This window comes from Gnatocerus cornutus, chromosome 7, assembly GCF_029298725.1.
Source record: "Gnatocerus cornutus isolate USDA-ARS CGAHR chromosome 7, icGnaCorn1.1, whole genome shotgun sequence".
Taxonomy (NCBI): Eukaryota; Metazoa; Arthropoda; class Insecta; order Coleoptera; family Tenebrionidae; genus Gnatocerus; species Gnatocerus cornutus.
The window spans coordinates 895,835-919,214 of record NC_142239.1 but is presented as its reverse complement, the minus strand read 5'-3'; the positions used below and the strand labels follow the sequence as shown (position 1 = coordinate 919,214).

At 34.4% G+C, this 23,380-nt stretch overlaps 1 protein-coding gene across 1 annotated transcript; it reads right to left on the bottom strand.

The window, feature by feature from the left end:
- Positions 1-17,503: 17,503 nt before the first annotated feature.
- LOC148170592 (protein FAM200A-like) lies at positions 17,504-19,702 on the bottom strand. Its single transcript, XM_088042175.1, has 2 exons — positions 19,148-19,702; positions 17,504-19,096 (listed from the first exon to the last, which is right to left on the bottom strand). The coding sequence occupies exons 1-2, from the start codon at positions 19,700-19,702 to the stop codon at positions 17,504-17,506; spliced, it is 2,148 nt and encodes a 715-aa protein (XP_087898301.1).
- Between the last annotated feature and the right edge of the window lie 3,678 nt (positions 19,703-23,380).

Genomic DNA, 23,380 nt, shown 5'->3' with positions numbered 1-23,380 from the left:
TTAATAGTTCTTGACGATTTTTTTCTGTAATTCGGCTCTGGTTTTAAAAGAAAGTTACATATTTATATAATAGTCAGGGAAATGATGCACCGGTGGCAATTGAATGTTTTCCAACATTTTTTTTGCAAGTGAAACCTATAAACCAACATCAACGTAGCTGTATTTGGCTTTTTTCACTTTTATATTTTTAGTACGTGCGTTTCTACCAATTTTCAGTATCTCATGATACAAATTGTTACTAGAAGGCTTCTTCTAACATTTAACATTGTCAGTGAGCCTGATTCGTTGAATTATGTTAACATTTCTTGCCAATTTACTCTTGAATAATATGAGACATTTGACCATTTAAATATTAAACAAAACGACAAATCACTTTATCCTAAGCAGGGAAAAAGTCTAGACACAAAGTAGAAGTATTTTAAACTGTTAATTTGCCAAATTCAACAACGAAAACGGTTCAAAAACACTTTTCAAAGACAGGCCGTTTTTGTTGTTCACCGTTTCGGCGTTTTAGACAAACGACGATAGATGTCGCATCCTTCGCCAATTTTCCCAATAAGGATTTAACAAGTTATTAAGATAGTAATGGGCACGGTGAATCGAGTAGATACGGTGGCCGCATCTCTCTAGCCGAGCAGAATGATGACGTCACAGTCGCCCTGAAGAGAGGCGCTTGCATGAACATTTTACGATTATTTCAATGAAATTTCGCAGAAATAATGTTTAAACTTTTATTAACATATCAGAAAATTATACAGCAATTCCTTTCACTTTGGGGAAATACATTTTTAACCATATCTTAGCTATAATTTAGCATAAATATTATTCCTAGTTTTTTAACTGTTGTTATAATTTTTGTTTCTGTAACATGTTCTATCTGTTTTACGAATTAAAAATAACAAGAAAACACATAATAATAAAAAAAAAAAGTATGTATCTAATACTAGTGTTGGTACAATTGCGTCCAAAAATAATGCACCATGGTATGAACAGAATATGTATCCAACAATACATTTTACACTTAGAACTTTTGGGTTGGTCTTTCTTGAGATCTGAGCGGTCAGTTTTTGTACAGGGGTGCGTCAGACAACCAAATTTTATTTACAACTTACTCGACAACTCTTGAAGATTGAGTCGAATAAACAACATGGTATGAAGAACATTGAAAGAAATTTTGAATCTATGTTTGTATTCTTCATCAATGACCCCGATCCCACTATAAGTTGATTGCAATTAAATTCATCACGCATTTAATTAAGTTTGATTGCTGACATTTGATGGAATTAAATATTAATTTTAATTAAAGATGTAATTTTTAATTTCTAATTTATTTCTTAAAATTATTGATTATTCTAACGTTCATTTTTCTTCATACAATTCACTTTCATTGCTAAAAAAGTAAATTTTAGAACAATCGATTTTTAATTCTGATCAATAGTAAGTAACTAAGTATACGCCGGTTTAACGCAATAATTTAATTGAAATTAATTAACTTGCAACTTACATATGTCACATAATGTGAAATATTTCATTTTATTCTAAATTGCAAGAGTAACAGTATCACTTTAGCAGTAGATTGTATAAAGGCACATTTAACAATCCTAGTGCTGTTAAAACTTTGGCAACAATATTAGTGTTGGTAAATGCGTTTTTTCGCAATTTCTTGATTTTACTAAGCTGTTTACATGTTTTACTGATTATGGCCAACTAACATTTATAATTTTTGAAGCATCAATTTATACATTTCCTCGAATTTTAGTTTTTCAAACATAAAGATGTAAAAACCCTAATGACGTTATTTGGTTTCGTAAAAATCTTTCATCAAAATTAGGGATTTAATTTTGTTTCTGTAAACCGGGTGTATAATTTTTTTGATTATTTGTCTTTAGCTAAAAAATATAGTTTTTTCAACTTTGATATAAAAATACATTTTCTGTCATTGTTTGAGACCTATGAAACTCAAATTTTCTCCATTTTTTCACTAGTAATTAACTTATATTTCTACTAACTAGTAAGTGAAAAAGTCACAAAACAATGAGAACAAGTGATTTAACATGTCAAAATTGACAATTATATTTTTATTTAATTTAAGCGAAATTTGAAAAATTTCATACTGCACTTTCAAGCTAATCTAAATTTCAATCATTCCTCAACTCTATTATTACAAGTCCACATTAGATTAAAACAAAACTCAACTTGACACGTTGAGTAATCTACTATATTTGTCTGTATGTCCTGAAACTTTATTTCCAAATATTTTTCCCCAATTCCAGTAAATTTGAATCAACAAAAAGGCTGTAATTTATTGGGATCAATTCTGGTCATCAGACTCTTGAGGGTGATTGATTATGTTTATAGGGTCTTGCGGTAAGTTTGGTGGAAACTGTTTAAAAAGTTAAAGTCATAAACGCTCCACAGTATTTCTCCGTTTCTCCATTTAAAATCATTTAAAAATGAGATCAGATTTTTTTTCGCAAATTTACTTTCAAAACGCAAGATAGAAACGCAAGATAGAGCTCTTCGCCAGTTCTGTAACGCCAAGTACAATGTGTTTAGGAATCGTTTTAAAAAATCATTTCAAATTTCAGAATTTGCAAACACGGAAATTAGATTTTTTTATAAAACGTTTTATTTTATTTACGTTTTACTCAAATTTAATAGAAGTAATAATTAATTTTGAGGTTTTCAACAAGCAACATAAAATAATATTTTCTTCGTAACTTCAGTAATATTTTTTTAGCTCTTGTAACAAGATTCACAGACACGCATCCATATCAATAATTTTCTAGATCAAAATATACTTACTCAATCTCAGTTTCGTAACTATTCTTGAAATTAAAATGTTAATATCGTCTTTTCAGTCTCTTATTTAATAATACTTGATTGTTTATATAGAACACTTAACAAAAATAGTTTATACTATAATAGCACAATAACTTCACAACACACCCACACTACAATAAACAGTGAAGAATAAGTCGAACCTTCTCTTACTGTAAACAAAATTCAAATAAACAGTAAGCAAAATGCATATTGCTATTCTTTTTCTTTTAATAAGTCGGCATCGGCACTTTTTGATGTCGGCGTCTGATCAAACGCCACCTTGCATTTTTTATCAACGCGTAATAAAATTATAAACACAATAGAGTTCAGAACGGTTGGTCATTTAAAACGTACTCATTGTATTTTACAAAACTATCAAGTTAGAAAATGCATTTTGGCCTCATTTTCGTACGACGTATGATTGTTAATAATGTTTGTAACAAAATATTGTAGTGTACACCGTAAATTATTGACTGCTGTTTAAAGAAGCTGTTAGCTGTAAAGCATTATTGCCACATATCGTAACGACTTAAGCCGACGATATATTCTTTAACGCACATACATGAAGGTAAAAAGATTAAATACGAGTCAAGAAGAATCTGCGAGGGCAAAAAGAAAGTCACGTACACAGATAAAATCTAAAAATGCTAAAAAAATGAAAAAACCCACACTAGTATTAGATACATACTTTTCTTTTTGATTATTATGTGTTTTTTTGTTATTTTTAATTCAAAAAAGAGATAGAACATGTTACAGAAACAAAAATTATAACAACTGTTAAAAACTAGGAATAATATTTTTGCTAAATTATAGCTAAGATATGGTTAAAAATGTATTTCCCCAAAGTGAAAGGAATCGCTGTATAATTTTCTGATATGTTAATAAAAGTTTAAACATTATTTCTGCGAAATTTTATTGAAATAATCGTAAAATGTTCATGCAAGCGCTCTCTTCAGGGCGACTGTGACGTCATCATTCTGCTCGGCTAGAGAGATGCGGCCACCGTATCTACTCGATTCACCGTGAGTAATGGGTTCTAGTCTACTGTTTATTTTGTTTATGGAGTGCGGGCACTACCGCCTGTAAAGTATGCAACCTCCCACTCTGGAGGATTAACAAACCGTGTCGGTTCATTAAAATACCATCGAAAGAGTTGTTTAGACGCAGTATTTAATTATTTTTTGTACTATAGTTGGGTTGCAACTTATTAAAATGTATTGCCTTCATGATAATTTTGATCAGTGAATGGTAAATGTTTAATTTCAGCCAGAATACAAGCTGGTATCTCTATTAATTTTTGGCATATTTAGTTAAATTTTGATAAAATCGTAAAGTTCTTTTTTAGGGATATTTATATGCAACTTTGCAAAACCATGACGATACTGAATACACCAGATATGGTAAATTCAATATTTTAGTATTTTTCGAATAAAGCCATTTTCTTGTAATTTCTTCGCGTTAGGAATATCTCTAAAAGTTAGGTATTATTCTGAGAAAAGTTGCTTAGAATCGAATTTTAATTAATTTATACCAAATGCGAAGTTTTTAAACGAAAAATTTCCAATTTTTATTTATCACATACAGTTCTTTTAAGCAGTAATACAATGTATAATAAGAATTGACGAACCAAAATGAGCCATGAATTCTTTAGTACATACAATGTTGTCCATGCTCTTTTACACTATTTTGAACCACTTTCAACTTTAAATTTTGAGTTCCCATTAAGGATAATTTTATGCGAACTAAAAAATAAACAAAATTATTTACTTAGGAGAAATGAACAAAAAAATAATATTTCATTATCAATAATAATTAACGATCGAATTTAAATATTTTAATATTTGAAAAAAAAATCGAAATAAGAATTTTAAGTTGAAATTTTGTGAGGAATGTATTCTGAGCAACTTTTTTAAAAAATCGAAAATGTCCAACACCAAGAAAAAGTACACTTTATTCAAAAACTCGTGGACAATCTATCATTTCCAAATTCTTTCTTCTAAAATTAAGGAAAATAAAAGCTTATTTATTTAAAGTACAAAACACTGTATTGTTCTTTTCGTCTAATCTGTAGACATTCCAATTTTATTTCAATTTTCAAAAACATGTTACTTTTTTTTGCGTTTTAAAAGAACAAATTAGGAAGGTCGTCATTCGTTGGCGTTTTTGGACCACTAATTACTTACGCCAAAAGTGTCCTAAAATAAACAATTACTACTCAATGGCAGTATAGATAATACATATTAAAAGATGTTAACCCAATCATAGTAAAAACACAGTAAAAAATAATTAAATACTGCATCTAAACAACGCTTTCAATGGTATTTAAATGGACCGGCACGGTTTGCTGATCCTCCAGAGTGGGAGGTTGCATCTTGACAGACGGTAGTGCATTGTTTGAGAGCTCCTCGATTGGCGCCACTGGCGCGGCAGCGCTTGCCGCAACTAGTCGCCAGCCAACTTCATCCCATACGTGCATACACAATCAGCTGTTCCCGAAAAGCACGTGGAAACAGCTATTATGACATTGTGCACGTCAATTATTGTTTTGAGCAATAATTTTGTGACTAGTGTTTATGATCTGACAATGTGTCGTGTTAATGTGGAATCCTCCGAATAGAAGGGTGTACCAATGTGGAAATTTGCAGTTCTATCCCTGGTAAGTACTACAACATAGCGGTTTCCTTTTATTTTGTTTAGCTGTATCGGTACAACGCGTGTGAAATACAGGGGATGAGTACAATTGGGGGGTTCAGAGCAAAAGGAGTGCTAATGGCGACGCACATCTTTAAAAATTAAGAAATTATTGAACCGTCTAAAAATTTCGATTCTAATTCACATTTCAACCAGACAACGTTGAGATGGGAAACTGTAATAGTTAAGTTAACAACCAAAGATCTGATAGTAAGGTAGATGCGCCGTTCATGTGTATCGTCCCTATTCGGGATTGAAATGAACACTAAAAAGAGATATTATGATAGAGAACGTATCGAGCGGAACAAGAAATACAACAAGTTGCACCTCGTGACTTTCGGCAGCTTTTTGATTAATTCCTCTTCCAGCTATTAGAGACCGAGGTTTAAAACGTTATTTTAACTTCATTCATTTGTATATTTTTGTGATGCAATCGTATTGTAAAACAGGAGTAAAAAATAATTTGAAGTAAATGATAACATAATACAGTAGTGACTCGATAATCCGGATCAATTAAAACCGACCCGGTCTGAACTACCAAATAATCCAAATTACCAAGTACTAATAATTTTCAATGCTTTATTTAAAAAAAGAGCATATACATATTAATTTTTGTAGTAAGACAAATTGTTCATTCTACAAGTTTGAATAAATTTGTAATTTTAGACTGACGCTTATTGCGTTGGAAATTTCCAAAGGCCATTTCCCTTAACCTTTGAAGTGTCATAACATCAGTTAATTGAACGTTGTTTTGAGATGTCCATTTTAGCACAGTATTAAGGCATTTAAAAGCTTCTTCATTTTTGACCTGTTCGACAATTTCTTCAGTGTTCTCATTTTCGTCGTTTTCATTACCTTCTTCTTTTTCTCCTTCTTCCTCTTGAGTCCCGATTAGCCTTCCATCACCATCATTCCAGTCTATTACTTCACCAGCATCTAAGGCAGTGTCCGCCAGATCACCAAACCATTTTTGTAAAGTAGCCGAAGGAATTTTCGCCCAAGCATTTTGGAGCAAACATACTGCTGTTTTCAAATTCATAGCTTTTAAATACTTCAACAAATCAAAATTTTCAGCATTGTTCGTTAAAATTTCAGAAAGAAAACTTTTCCTGTAGAACAATTTTGTCAATCGAATGACATTTTGATTCATTGGCTCAATCGACGCAGTTGTATTTGGAGAGAGAAATTTTACTAGAAAATGTCCATCATCACCAACCATTTCATCACTATGACAAGTTGCATTATCAATAAGAAGGACTGCCTTCTGTGGTAAATTTTCTTGTTTCAAAAACTTTTTGACTTGGGGAATAAAGCATTCCTCAAACCATTCCTTAAAAACGACCCGAGTCATCCATGCATTAGCAGTTGCCTTATAATGAACGGGTAGAGTAGCATTTTTAAAACATCTTGGATTTTTGGCTTTTCCAATGACAAGAAGTTTTAGTCTGTGACTACCATCAGAATTACAACATGCTAAAAAAGTAATTCTTTCTTTCGTTGTTTTTCTCCCTGGCGCAGTCTTTTCTGTTGAAGCAACAAGGGTTTTATCGGGGAACAATTTCCAAAACAAAGCCGACTCATCAGCATTGTAAATTTGGGGTGGTAATAGGCCTAAATTTTTTATTGTATGATCTAGTTCATCAATAAATGGCTGAATAGCGGCTTCGTTATTTGAAAGTTTTTCCCCACATATCTTCAGCCGCCTAATACCGTATCTTTGTTTGAAATTCACTATCCAACCTCTGCTAGCAACAAAATTGTCATTGCCATAATATTGTACGTATAGTTGTTTAGATTTTGCAGACAAAACTTTCCATGAAATTGGAACGTGCCTATTTCTCAAATTTACAAACCAAGTATACAACTTGGTCTCCATTTTTGGATATTCTGCCTTTCTTAAAGTTCTTCTTTTTCCGGGATCAGAAACACATTGACCAACAAATCTAAAATAAAGATAGTCAGATAATTTCTAAGCATATTTAAAATTTTGTACCTTTTAATTTTGTTTGCATTTTTTTAATATCACTAATAGTTGACGTTCCTACACCATATTTATTAGCAAGACTTTTGCCACTTACACCACGTCTCAATCCTTCAATTATTACGGACTTCTCTTTAATGGTTAGAGTTTTGTGCAAACGCTTTTGGGGTGCCATTTCGTATGAGTTAGCTACTGGTACTAACCTTGTGCATTATTGCATATAAAAACTGGACGAAACTAGTAGAAATTTTTTAAAAGTACAGTTTATTTCATAGTTTTATTATATCCGAATTACCAAATCGTGAAATATCCGGATTACAACATACATAGTGTAAACAAATATTCGATCCGGATTATGGGATCATCCGGATTACCGCAGGTCCGGACTATCGAGTCACTACTGCATTTAGATTTAGAGGACCTTGATCTAAAATGTGGTTACGTAAATTTGGAAAAATATTTGCCAGATTAAGTCGTTTCTGAGTTAAATAAACAAGCTTTAAAATTATACTTTCCCTACAATGGTTTCTGTTTTCTCTAAAAAATTTTTCTGCAATCTTACAGACATTAATTACATTGGCCGAGAGTTTAACTAATGCTCCCGTCTTTTCTAGTTATAAGTTTAGGCAGTGAAGTTTTGTTTTCCACCTGGGAGCAACAATCACAATTAATTTTTAATTTTAATTATCTGACTATAAAACTCAAATATACCTAGACAACAATTTAAAAAAAGAAACCTGCCAACTTTTTTCATTTGAAATAATGGACTGAAATGGATTTTTTTTCCGCCTCTATTTTAAAATCACTTGTATATTATATACAACATCGGTTATATACTGATTGTTTATACCAAAGATGAATTTATAGGTATAAAGTGGGGTTCTAATTCTACGTTTACCGGAAAATTAGGTAGTTTTCTTGAAGTTCTTGTTTAATGAATAAAACAATGTGTAAATTTAACTAACGATGTATATTAAAAAATGTAAATAGAGAATTATTGGAGCTATTACAAGAATTGATGTTTATAATATAGAGGTTGAAGTCGAACTTGTTCTCTTACAACTACTCACAAAAATCTAAGAATAAAGTAAAAGAAGAGAGGATAGTTTTATGTAGATTTAATATGTGATTGGTAGAAAGTGAAGATTGCTTATTAGTAGTAATTATCGAAATATTAATATATTCGGACCAACAGGATGTAAAAAGTAATAACATCAAAGTTGGGGACCAGGACAGGGGTGCAGTTCAGACGAGAACAAATAATACATGAAATAACGAATATTTAAAATTAGAGAACACTATCAGCAACCCCCGCAGAAGGTCACTGAAATAAGGCTATAAATTAAATGAAAATTACTAAAACAAAAATTGTCTATTAATGAACTCTACATGGTTGGTTAAATTCTGACTAATTCAAATTTAAATGTGTTGTGAAATTGCTAAGTCAAGACATCTGTGAAGCAGGTCCTGATCGAACAATTTATTCATTGTTATCTGTTTCATAAGTAACACTTGATTGTTATTCATCATTTCAATTTTTCTTTTTTGAATTTCAATGTCAACTCTATTTATTGATGAAAAAATCCCCAGAGCACCTAACGAGGTAAAAAGTCCAAAAGCCAACCAAGCGAACCTCTTTTATCTAGTGTGTGTTTTTATTAACTCATCTCGGAGCCTAATCTTCTGAACTTTCCTGGCATAATCCCTTGTTCTATTTTTTGATTCAGTAACTGAGGAAATTCTCAGTTTATTATCTTTAAGAATCTTATCTTGAAGAATTGGAATGTTTGTGATAGGAGATAAAGATGGCAATTTTTCTGACACTTTTTCAATGCAGAGATCCATGTGAGTTTTAAGCATTGTTTTAATCCCACATGTATCATTACTAAACATAGATTCCACATCTTCTTCAATGTCTGTGGGTATAGACAGGACAATGGGCAAAAATATATGTGAATCATAGACATATACCACTCCATCTCTATATAATATTAACCATTTTCTTGAGTAATAAAATGACTTCCAGTATCTTCAATAACAATACTATCATCTATAGGAGATTCTATCGAGAGAGAGACAAAGAAAAACATGGAATATCATGTGTCCCATGATGGATACCAAATATATATATATGAATATATATATATCTTAGTATTATCTACTGTCTTCCAGACTTCTCGGTCATATTGTTCACTAGCATGGTTATCTTATCTTGATTGGTTAATATCAAGTTAATAGTGTCACGGTTTGTTTTTGCTGTTTTCATAAGTAAACATACACTGTTTCTTGTATTTTCAGAAGATTTAGGTGTCGATTTCACCTGAAAAAGCATTTGACAAAATTGCTTTTCCACCCCACTTCATTACCATAATCAAAATTTTCATTGTTAGTAGAAGTCAATGTTGTGTATGTCAAAAAGATTTGCCAATGTTTTCCTTCTTGCGGTATTTGCTGTTCTGAAATGGAAAAGATAAGTGCTTTGGCATGAACGCTTTGTGTCTGACTTTGGCAGAGGTAAAAGGGATAACATGAAGCCCTAACTGGTGGTCACCATCATTTTAGTTTCTAACACAATACTCACCAGATGCCAACTGGTTTAACTTACGTGCCCGCCAAATTTTCAAATGTCACTTGTCACTTGTCTAGTTAACCTCCTGATTCGTTCCTAAACACTAGACGTAGTTCAGGATAATGAGGCGTGGTTAGCGATCTGACGTCACACACTCTGGCCAAGGTAAAAATCTGGTTTTTTGAACACACCCCAGCACTACGAACTTCTTCCGTTTTTCTTCTCTTGCTTTTCTCGCTCAATTCCATAAATGACTTACAGAGCCGACCTGGGCGACTGATGATGAGATAATTTTCCAAGTATTCGAGTTTTGCAGTGATTGATGACAGGTTCTGCTCATCCATCTGTTCGAAGAGTTGTTTCCGAGTGACAACCTTCACACTCGAGGTGCCTAATGAACCTATAACAACAAAAAGAGACATATTTATATTGTTTTTTTTTTGTTAAAATCTGGAAAAAATCTTTTAATTAAATTATTTCGAATAGTGCTGAAACCTGGTGGCTACATTTTGGAGGTATATTAGATAAAGATTATTACTAAGTAGTATTAAACCATAAAAAAGATACAGTCGGGACGAAGAGAAAAACAACAAATACGCGAACTAAAACTAAATTGTCTTCAAAGAATGTTAAAATATGTAATAATCTTGTATGTGCTTAGCTGAATACTGGGATTCATATTTTTGTTTAAAAAAAACTGTATTTTTATTCAAAAATGTGCTTTTTGAGAACGTCGAGGTTGACAACGCCAAAAAAAACCGTACATACACGATCGACAATAAAATTCCGACAGCTAGTAGGCCGTTTCCACGCAATGAAAATAGTGGGGAGGGGTTGAAATATGGTTTGACACAATTTTGCATTTTGGTGGAGTAATTTTTGTAGAGCCATAAACCTTGCCGTTAGTAGAAGTGTCGTACATGGTCGAATACGTTTGGCTATGAGGAAAGACACTAACTTATACGGGCGAAATATGATCAAGTGGGTAAGGAACACTTGTCCCCCACATCGTCTTGTAATCTTGTCCATATTACGGTTGTTAATTCTCCAAAATGTATGTCTTCATTCGTATGGTTCAAGAATAACGCGCTGGGTGTTTTTTTTTTGTCTTTACCTACCTGGGTTTCGGAACAAGAAAGGAAACAGCAAAATAAGTTTAAAGAAGTAGTCGGGTCAATTCGTGAATGATCCAAGCTAAAAGGCTATCTGTGTTTGTTTAGCACAGTTATAACGATTGGATTTGGCATTTAATAGTCCCACTAGGTTGAAGTTATTTTGTCTATTGCATACTACACCGCTAAACCCTTGTTAACTATAGAGGAATCGATATGGCTACCTTTAGCGATCTAGGCCGGTGACAACTCAGATACGACTCAGCTCGTGCGGTTCAAGAATAGATCCCTAAGTCAGCTTCTAAAGCTACACATGTTGCATAATATTCACTTTTTTTCTCCTAATCTCATCTATCCTATCATCAGGCCTTAAAGGAATTCTACGCACGCGTCCTGACAAATGGTTTAAACTGGAAGTTAAGTGTTTTATACATTTAATCATTAGTCGTACCTTCAAATTCAGCTAAAGCTGTAACTACACTGTCTATATTATTATTATGGAACAATTTTGCGATAGTACTGAATGCAGCACGTTTTGTTGGTTTTTGTATTTTGAACCGAAAATCGGAAAAGAGAAATTCATTGGCTTCGTTATCCCACATTATTCCCAATGTTTGTACCTCCGCGTGTTTGTCGATTATTATGGGATTTTGCGTCGTGGACACGTTGCGTTCTTGTTTTAACACGTCCGCGGCGTTCGAGGACCACTGCTTCAGTTCAAACTCGCCCTTGTTTAGTATGATTTTTAGTTCCTTCTTTATTTCAATTAATTCGGATTTTGAATTTGCCCCGAATAACACGTCATCCACGTAAAACGAGTTGAGAATTATGTCGTAGGCCTATGGATAAGTCTTCCGATTTTCCGCGCCAAGTTGCTGTACGCATTTAATTGCCTGGTATGATGATGGCCTCAGTCCATAGGCCACCGTCGTTAATTGAAAAGTTTCAATTAAATATACTAGCAGATCGCTCCATTCGTCTACCGGTCGTTTTAGCGATTAAATTGTTTTTAAATTTAATTTATGTTATGTTTAAATTATGTTAGTTATGAAATCCCGTAAAGAAGAGTGGTTATTCTTTTCAATGTAGGGTAGATTAAAAATATTTTTCAAATGATTATTAATAATCATCAAGTTTTTGTTTTCATTGCGTTGTTTAAACGTTGCCAACGCGATATCATATAGGTTTTTAATATACTATACTATTCTTTCTAATTTGTTCTTATAACAGAGCTATTTTCGCTATTTCCTCGTGTTCAGTGCTATATTATCCCATTTCGATACGCGATGCTATAATAGCTTTGTTTCCATAACAACTTGGGAAACTTTAAAATACAAATTAGGAAAATATTTTTTTGTAATTTTGTTGATCAAGTCTGACGCAAATGGACCATCAAACTTTACATTTATGTCCAAGAAATTACTAGAATAAGGCGAAAAGGACGTTTAAATTATTGTCATGTTAAGTTGCACTTGGCCATAATATATTTTATATATTTTTATAATAAAATTTGCCATCTTTCAGTTCAATGTAGTCGCAAAACTGTTCAAAGTCTCTAGCAGGCCGTCCTTTTCCTATAGCAAATGGTTTTTTACAAGTTCGAAGTTTAACATATCTATAAAAGGACATTTAATTTCTAATAAAGATTTAGGCTCATTATTTTTCAAAATGATTCCATCTGGAGATATCCCTAGCTTAGAAAAATAAATGGGAAACAACAAATCCAATTTGACATATTCTTAAGGCTTGATTTGCTTTCTTAAAGGCCTCTTAGGCTATTGATTCGTTTTGAATCCCGTGCTCCACATATTTATTTCGAAAGCCTTTTGGGAAAAATAATCGTGTCGTCTTTTTCTCCCAATCTTCTTTAGAATAGGTGAAAATTGAGTAATTTCACCCTAAAACCGAAATGTTCGAATAAGAGTGAGTTTTTTTAATTGGGACCTCTGGCATCGGCTTGCGTCGAAACAAAAACACTCCTGTAAGTTGTCATATTTTCTGTCTGGGTCAATTTTTGTGTACAGGTTCACCATGAATATATTTTGCTCCATCTTTGTCCTGATGCTTCTTCGGTCATCAGTTATTCCATCCAAATTTTCCTTGCAACACAAGCAGCAAGCAGAAAAATGAACTAAACCATTAGATTGTGAAATCAAATTGTTTAAAATTGCAACTAGTGATAATCATACCACTTTCTTCCATTGATCTTTCCAAGAAGGTAGTTATGGCTGACTTGGTGTTGCCTTCCAAGTAATCAAACATTATACCTACCTTTATACCTAATTATTTAACAGGATGTTTAATCTTACCAGTTGTCAAAAGATGGAAATTCAGCACTTGCAGATTCTGTATCTTCAGCGCTTGGTCCCCGACTAATTCATTTTCTGGTATGTTTTATTTCGATGTCATTGTGCATGTAATATTAAAATAACAACGCAACTACTAGCAGTGCCAGCCTCAAAATGAACCAAAACCACTATGCACAAAACCAAAGACAAGAATATCTATGGACAAGAACAGAACATCAGTTGTTAGCTGTCATTGTGGCTGTCCACTGTCATGTCATACACAGAATTTTCTAGCCGCAAAATCGTGGACGTGGCTAACGTCACGCTCCAAGCTGCTGCTAAACCCCAAAAATTAATTAAAAAAGAAACACCCTCGAAAAAAATTGTCCTATGTAAGGTTAGGAAGCGCATTTCTAAGCTGATTTATTCTCTCAACAATATTGATGGATCTGATGCCGGTGATTGGCACATCAAAGATTTGAAACCATACTACGGTTCTAGTTCCGACGTTTCTGTTGGATAAATCCCTATTTCATGGTACTATCCACCTCAGTCTACTTGTCTGCTTAGACATCCTATTTGGATAGTTCCATATAGTTCATCTATCTCCCTTTTGCCTCAATAAAATAGTAGGCACATATCTTAGAAAACATTGCGTGTTTTATTTTCAAATTTTTGAACAATCAAGACTATTCTGTTTTCTCTTATAATTCCCTCCAAATGAAGAGTTATCTTTCCTCTTTTGGTATCGAGGACGCTCGAATTAACCAAATTTTGTATATAAAATTTCCCTTGAATTTATCATTAGGATTTATTAGACATAGTTCGGAGACTTAGACGATAAACAGTCTATACCTCCCCTGGAAACTCATTTAGTTTCAGTTTTCCTTAAGGAAACTAAAGATTATTATTTTAGTGTTTAGGGTTAGATTAAGTTAGTTTAGGTTAGTCTAGGCTATTTAGGTAACTTTAGTTGTTTCCCCTTCCTTTTGATTTCGCGAGTCAATTGGAAAACTAAATATTTCCTTGTTTTTTTTTTTAACAGGACGTTATTCATCCTGAATCTCTTTGCCCCATTCAATTTTACGCAACTGCGTTACGAAAATTTCTTTTGGGAGGAGGATGATGTAGCGTTTCAAAAATTTGCCGGTGAAGAAGGGCATAATCAATAATTAAATACTTTAGGGACTTCTTCAGATGCTTGGGTTTATAACATCACGGCGTTAACATCGTAGCCAGAGTAGAGTTAAGAACATCATAATCTAGAATAATAGATTTAACGTACCGTTTATATAAGTTTTTACTACCGTTCATTCCGTTTATCTAAATAGTTTTGTATCCTTGTTAGGAATTGTTCTTATTGTGGCCGCCTTGAGGCAGCGGATCAACCACGTGTTACCGCCTCAGAATTTCAGCTAGTGGAAGTGCTATTCGCGATTTCATTTATCAGTGAGACATCTGGTGGCCAATCGGAGAACTGGCGCTAAATCATACCGCTCTCAAATTTTTAATCTGTGACCGCTCTACATTTGCATTGTTGACGTCCGTATTTTGTTTCTAAAGTAATACAATAATTAGTGCAAACTGTTATTTTACAATGCCAAAATTGGATAAGACAAACTGTAGCGTGTACGGATGTCACACATGTAGAATATTCGACAAAAACAATGTTAGTTTTCATTATTTTCCACGACATGGAAGAAAGGTTAAAGTTCGTAACTGGTTTGAGAATGATGATGATGTGGATATACGAAAAGCATGGGAGAATGCATTATTAATGGGTAAACCGGCATCAAATTATATGAGGGTGTGTAGCAAACATTTCACTTCACACGATTATACGTTTGGTGAGTCAAATAGATTTTGTGGCAAGTTCATCAATTTCGTTGTTTTGTTTTAGTATCTTCAAAAAAAGCCAAATTAAAAGCAAACGCAATTCCTTCTCAAAACTTGCCTCAACGAAATAGTCATTTACCAGAGTCAAGCTCTCACACAAATGTTACAAAAATTAAAAGACGCGAGAGAGGTCAACGACGCCTGATGTTAAAACACCAAGACGCAAAAAAAACTGAGTTGCCCTTAAACTTTTGTGAGGATGAGGGTGTGACGATAGATGAATGTGAAAGAGGAGCAAGAAATCTTGATGATCTAGATGACGCAGAGCGTCTCACAGTTGAAGCTTTACTCAGTTTTAAACCATCCGGACCAGAAGATTGCAAATGCAAATTTGTGTGTAAAGAAGATAAAGAGGTTCAAGTTCAATCAGGAGATCTTTTATCATCTTTTTTTTCTACAATTAAAAATGAAAAAGACTTAAATGCCCTAAGTGGACTCTCTAATTTTAAGATATTAGAGGATATTTGTTTTTTAGTTATGAAATATTTTCCCACAATTAGGGTTCGAAAACTATGTATAGAGGATAGAGTGCTCCTTGTATTTATGAAAATGAAAATGGCCTTAAAATTTAATGTAATTGCTTTTTTTTTCATATATCTGGAAGTAGTTGCAGACAAATATTTAATGAGTATGTGCAATATATAGCGAAAGTTTTGAGTCCTTGCATTGTATGGCCATCAATAGAGGAATGTAGGCAAAATATACCACGATGTTTTGCAAATTTCAGCACCGTTCGGGCAATAATAGATTGCATGGAAATCCCTGTACAAAAGGCAAAGTGTATATGTTGCAGAATTAAAACATATTCTCATTATCGTGGTAGAACGACGCTGAAATTTATGACAAGTGTTTCTCCAGGGGGTCTATTGACCTTTAAGTCAAAGGCATATGGTGGAAGATCCTCTGACAAGTTGATCTTTGAACAGAGTGCAATCATCAATAAGTTTGAACCACATATCGATTCTGTAATGGTAGACAAAGGCTTTCTAAAAGATCAGATTTGTACAGAAAATTTCATTACCTTACACACGCTTCTCTTTCTTAGGAAGAAAAAACAGTTTTCTTCTTTAGAAGCGAAGAAGAATGTTGGAGTCGCAAAAGCTAGAGTTCATGTAGAAAGAGCAAACCAGAGAATTAGAATCTTTGAAATATTTAATTTTTCTCTACCATGGACCATGTATTGACTATATATTCACAATAGCTTGTGCTATTGTAAATTTGCAGGTTCCAATTTTATCAAAGGAAAGGTTTTGATAGATAGACAATTATCATTGTTTTTATTGTTAATTTATTCATTCATGTAAACAGCTGATCGAAAAATCACCTGTATAATTCAACAATTTAATGTCTACAAGCAAAATGTATCATTTTATAGAAATATTTAAAAGAAACAGTTTTTAGTAGCTCATTTACAAACTTTTCATCCAAACAAACCTCAATTAATATGAAACTTTGTGACTTGGGGGAGTATAAAATTAAATCACATACAGACAAGTTATGCAATAACAAACCTAACTGAATTTGAGCATAATATTTGTTTTTTTTTTTAAGTTAAAATTCCATTATCATTTGTAATAAACTTACATGTTTTGGTCATTGTTGATGCATCTTCCTTCAAGCCATTTAGGGGGCATTTAACTTCTATTAACCTTATGGGATACCCATCTTCATCCACCACTATTCCGTCGGGGGAATATCCTATCCAGGGAAATTTTTCACAAATCATAATGCCAAAATCAGTCACCACTTGATAACTCTTTGTTTTTTGGTAATTTAAAAAGAGCTTCTTCTTCATATTGTGTGCCATGTGTTGTCGCAGCGTTAGCAAATGTTTTAGGGAAAAAAATCTTTTTACTTTTCTTTTCCCAGCTGTCCCAGTCGTCCTTTTTATATGTATAGATTTCATAACATGTCGATCCAGTTATTCGTGTTTGTCTTAATTTCTTCCATTCTTGTGATTTTTGCGCAACGGCTGCAGCTGTTTCAAGGTTTGTGCTCTCGATGTTCTATAGCAGTGTTTTTCAATCTGTGGGTCGCGACGCCTAGGGGGGTCGCGACGCCTAGGGGGGTCGCGAAGCCTTACTTGGGGGGTCGCCGATTGAAAGAAAAAGGCAAGGTCTAACACTACAATATAAACACAATTTTAGTGAGAAGAATGCGCTTTATTTTTTAAAAATTTATCAAATCGTGGTACTATTTTCGAAACGTTAACAATTAAATCCTTTTCTAATTGCAGTCTATTTCTTTTTTTAGTTTTAATGTCTACCATGGCAGAAAATGTCAGTTCACACAAATATGAAGTGGCGAATGGCACTAATAATTTTAGAGCTTCCCTTGCCAGCTCTGGATATTCGTGTTTTCTTTTCATCCAAAATACGTCGACACTTTGCGAATAAAATTCCATTTTAAGCATGCTATCGGCAGCTAAATCTAGAAGGCATTCTTTCATATTTGTGGTGACATCAGCGAGATCTACTGATTTGTCCAAAAAAGGGTTTAAAATCCATCTTCGCCCATTGTCAGCTTCAGAGTGCAAGTCTGGAAAGTATGTCAAAAGTTTGTCTTGTAAATTATGCAAGCTCTGTATCATGCAAGGAATGTGAGCACTTATTACAAGACTTTGGTCTGATGCGTTTTCTTCAATAATCTTCTGAACACATGGAAAAGACTCAAATATATTGTTTTGCAAAGAGGATGACCACAAGCGAAGTTTTGCGTGAAATGCTTTGACTTTATCTTTGGCTGTTAAAATATTTTCTTCTCGACCTTGGAGGTTGTTGTTCAAGCTATTAAGGTGGCTAAAAAGATCTGCCAAAAATGCTAATTTCAAGAGCCAAATAGGGTCACAAAAACGACTAGCATGTTCAGATTTTGTATCTTGTAAGAACATTAACAATTCAGCTCTCAGTTCTAGAACTCTTGTAAAAACCTTTCCTTTGGATAACCATCTGACCTCTGTATGATAAAGAAGATTTTGATGAAGCGAGCCCATATCTTCACAAACGATTCTGAATAGCCGGGTTTGCAAGGCTTTACCTTTGATAGAATTTACAATTTTTATTACCTCCTTGAGCACGTCATTTAAATCAGAAGGTACTACCTTAGCAGCTAGAGCCTGTCGATGAAGAAAACAGTGTGTCCAGGATATGTTTGGCATTATTGATTTTAATTTCGCAACGAGTCCGCTATTTTTGCCAGTCATAGCTTTCGCGCCATCGCTACAGATAGCGATACATTTTTTCCAGTCAATATCGTAGTCGCTAGTGCTTTGTAAAAACATATCGTACAAACACTGGCCAGAAGTGTTGGCAGGAAGTGCTTTGCAAAATAAGATTTCTTCCATGATACTCTCGTCTGCTTCAAAGCGCACAAATACTACAAACTGAGCACAATCTGAAACATCTGTAGATTCATCAAACTGCAAAGCAAAATGTTGGCTGTTCTTTAATTTTTCGACTACTTGTTCTTGAATATCATTGACCATATCGTTTATTCTGCGTGAAATAGTATTATCAGAAAGTGGTATGTTTTTTAACTTGTTTGCCTCCTGCTTACTGACCATAATTTCAACCATATCTAGTGCTGCTGGCAAAATAAGATTTTCGGCAATTGTATGTGGTTTCCCTGCTTTAGCAACTCGATAAGCGACTTTGTAGCTAGCTAATAATGCTGACTCATTGCACCGGATGCCTGAAAATATACCAAACAATATAAAAGTGAATAGCCTTGACTTGAGCTTATGGCTTAACAACACTTTGTGGAGACTAGGAAAACACTATTTTAATACCTGAATCATAGTATTTTGCTGCTGACTAAGAGCTTTCAACTTTCGTTCGAAGAAATCCAACGGCTTATCAGCTTCTTTTTTATGCTTGGTTGTGAGATGCCGCATAAGCTTTGACGGTTTCATACTCTCACGTGATAAAACATCACCGCAAATTACACATTGAGGTTTATTATTTATGACTGTGAACCCGTATTTCAAATAGCTGTCATCGTAATGTCTTTTTTTTTTCGGGTTTGATTCACCACCACCGGTATTGACACTCGTATCAGATAGTGCAGGCCTTTTAAGAAACTTATCCATATTAGAAAAAACAAAAGAATAACGCACGTACGCGCTTAACTGAGTGAGACAGTTGAAACAAAAGAAATATGCGGGCAGCGGCGCGTCCTGTCGCCGCAACAACAATACGGTGTGGCAACGTCGCAGTGGTACGCACGGGACGCCGCGCCGCGTACGTGTACTTGCGGGGGATTCCCAACAGAAATTATCACTTAAAGGCGAGTTCACATTCTTAAAGCTGATACATATGAAATAAATTTGCGCATGCGTCCCCATCAGAATGAGCTGCAGTTAAAACTACACGCTTCGCGCTCGAGGCATGCAAAATCATTAACGTAGTCTTTTAATTAAATTTTATAATTTCTTTCTCTTTCTATGGAACAATGGGGTCGCAAGAATTTTTCAATCTGTAAAGGGATCGAATAAAACATCTAATTTTCGTTTTGTGCCTCCTCCCTCCCCACCATAGATTCCATGAAAATGTTTGTAAAGTATTGAACCCTGTTGGCCATTTCTTAGTTTGAGGAGACAGTCCTCAGTTTCCTCAAGTGTTAATAATTTACCTTCTCACAATAACTTGTCTTTTAGACACTGAAAGTCTGAAATTGGCATTGCCTTAAAACTTTCAGCGACATCCTCTTTGTGTTTCCTCCAGTAGCATTGAACATCTGTGGAAGCCAACTTTTCAAGATCTCCCAATCGGTATCTGAAACAAAACAAAACAAACAGCAAAAAAAACTACGAAATCAATTGTGAATCATAAAATGTTACAATTGCAGAGGCTTGATATACCATTCAATAAACTGGATAGTATACAACCTTGTACAGTGCAACAGGCAAGCTGATATGTGTTTGCAAGTCCCAGACAATCCAGCTTTGCAAGAACACTGAAATTGCTGTATTGCAATCCTGGATTCGAAGCTGACCTCTGATTTCATGAGGCGGACTTGATAAGGCACTAGTCTGAAGGCACAGTCCAAGTATGTGCATATTCTCCGCCACAACTTTCTCAACGCCACACAAAATCAACAATTTGGCCAGGAGCACTTGTTCGCCTTCCACCAAGTTTCGACTGTCGGGAGATGTGTCAAGATATTTTAATACCGTACCTAGGCGAAGAAATGCGTCCATCTTCTCACTTCAATCACTTATAAAAAATACAATAAACTGGTTAAACATCGAGATAAGTTGGATGTTAAAATCTAACAATTCACAATTAACCCATACACCAAAAACTTTGTCAGGAAATGCTGACTCGCATTTGGTAGAAACACCAAACAGAAGATCCAAGAAAATTCTTCGTCATAAATTCTGTTTAAAAAGGCGTATGTACTATAAAACTTACCTATCACTACGTATATAATGTTCAAAAGGTCTCTTTGTCCTATACAACCACTAGATATTTGTCAATATTAACAAAAAAACACTAAAACACACGAGTAATCCTAATATGACGCTTCAAACAGTATGAATTAGAGAACAGCTGATCACCGCGACGGTGGCGCCCTCAACGGGCGAAATCGAAATCGCGAATAACTTTCCACCCGAATTTCACGTTGGGTTCGGTAATCCCGTTTCAACTTTCCTACCTTCTCTTATCTCTTCACAACGTTTATGTTTCGGTCCCATTCGAGTACAATGGTCCGAACTTCTTCTTCTTTTCTATCTCTATCTAAAATTTCATAATTTAATTATCTCCCTTTTGCGCATTTATTTACCATCGCTTACTATCGGTCCAGTCGCACTTTACAAGAACTAACCTCAAATGTAAACAAGGTACCGGCTTGTCACCTGTCAGGTCATAGGTTAGCGTATCTTGGTACTTTCTTCGATCAGTGTTGGCGACAAGCGTCTTGAGTGCGCATAACCGATAGTGACTTCCGGTGAATTCAAAATATTACACTTTTTCACTACGGGTTTAAGCGATTTATTTTACCGCCGTATAATATCGAGCACCGCGAGAGATTTCCGTGATGAGAAAGACATCATTGTGACTTTCGATATTGTACCACGAGGTGCGGAGAGTTATTTCAATAAAATGACTTCCAGTATCTTCAATAACAATACTATCATCCATAGGAGATTCTATCGAGAGAGAGACAAAGATGAAGAAAAACATATGGAATATCATGTGTCCCATGATGGATACCAAATATATATATGAATATATATATATCTTAGTATTATCTACTGTCTTCCAGACTTCTCGGTCATATTGTTCACTAGCATGGTTTTCTTATCTTGATTGTCTAATATCAAGTTAATAGTGTCACGGTTTGTTTTTGCTGTTTTCATAAGTAAACAGACACTGTTTCTTGTATTTTCAGAAGATTTAGGTGTCGATTTCACCTGAAAAAGCACATGACAAAATTGCTTTTCCACCCCACTTCATTACCATAGTAATACTCCTTGTTAAGAACCTATACCTCCGTGCAAATTTTAGTGGCGGAAGGTGTATGTGAGCGCGCAGTGTATGTAGATTTTAGGGTAATTAGCGACCGTTGGCAATACGTTTAAAGTGGGGTAGAGTGAGGCACTGTCAAAATAAATTTGTTTACTATAACCTGAAAAGTTTTTAATTTTATGTAATTTCACGTAGAATTCGCGTATACACTCTGATAAGTTGGTTCAAAACCAACCCACAACTTTTCTTCATCCGGAGTTTCACTACAAGTATAAAAAATACAGTCAAGGCACGTGCGCCTAAAGAAAAGCATCATTTTTCATTCTTTATTGTTGTACTTAACACATTATTGGCAGCAATCAGTGACAAGTTCAAATTAGTTTGCAATATTTGGGAAGTTGAAATTTATATCATCTATTGACTCTGACGATGTCTTTTACAAAAACGAGGACTGTTTTTTGAAATTACGACCAAGGCACTGCTGGTACTATCTTCATTCGATTCATGCGATTAATACGAACAACGAACTAGAAGAACTCGCGATGATGATAACCATTTCGAATATCGAGCTACTTTACACTTTCTAGGTTTAACAAAAAACTATGCAACTATTCAAGTTTTTGTCAAAATTCAGAACTTCCTAATTTGTATTAACAGGCATTATCACATTTCAAACTGTTCATTGTAAACAATAGCACCACCACATTTGTATCCTCAATAAATGTCTCGTCTACCTAGTTTGTTGTGAGGTTAGAGTCCTAAACTTTTAATCACAATGGAATAAAAAGCAATACCACTTTATTTGTAATGCAATTCATCGAAAATTGATAAACTTCATCGTTGTTATTATTTATGTCAAGTGTCTGTCATCTGATGACAAGATGATGACAACACCAGTACCAACATACAGTCGTAAAACTACCCTTTCACAGTACAACCCAATACATAAATTCTGTCAAATTTCGTGTATAGTCCCAAAATTTGGACGAATAATGACCTTGAAATGTGGTATTCAAAATAAATAAGGTTTATCATATAGTATATATAATTCCATATAGTAATATCTATTTGGGACGATTGCTCCTGTCCATTTCTTAGTCGATGGAAGGTAGGTCTAGTTCCAGTATTTACTGGTAACATGTCAAACTAGCTCATCGTCTCTGCCAGCGCCGTTCCCCTGCAGTCACCACACACTCGTTACACTTACTGAGATCTCGGCTTAAAGGTTCTATGTCCCCCTCGAAAACTTTAAGAGGGACATTTGGTGAGAAATATCCGCTAAAAAGTGTAACCCCCGCAACTTTGATCCAAACATATCCCCATCCGGTCCCTGTTGTCTGGACACCAACACGGCTGTTTCTCAGCATGATCGCGGCGTCCCCCCTTTTATCGGTTAACCACCTGTCGCCTGCTGCTCTTTTCTTGTTGGGCTCCGAAACCAGTAAAACATCAGCTTTAAGGTCTTCTGCTTTTCCAGGAGATCGTGCGCACTATGGCATATGTTAACGTTAATTTGTATTACTCGCAGTATGGACCTAGGCTGAAATCGA

What these genes read in the sequence shown, in the direction of transcription:
- LOC148170592 (XM_088042175.1), bottom strand. Translation starts at nt 19,702, where the DNA reads ATGGGGACGCATGCGCAAATTTATTTCATATGTATCAGCTTTAAGAAT. An exon ending in AGCAAAATACTATGATTCAG is followed by an intron (nt 19,097 to 19,147) that starts GTATTAAAATAG and finishes TTAAGCCATAAG; the next exon opens with CTCAAGTCAAGGCTATTCAC.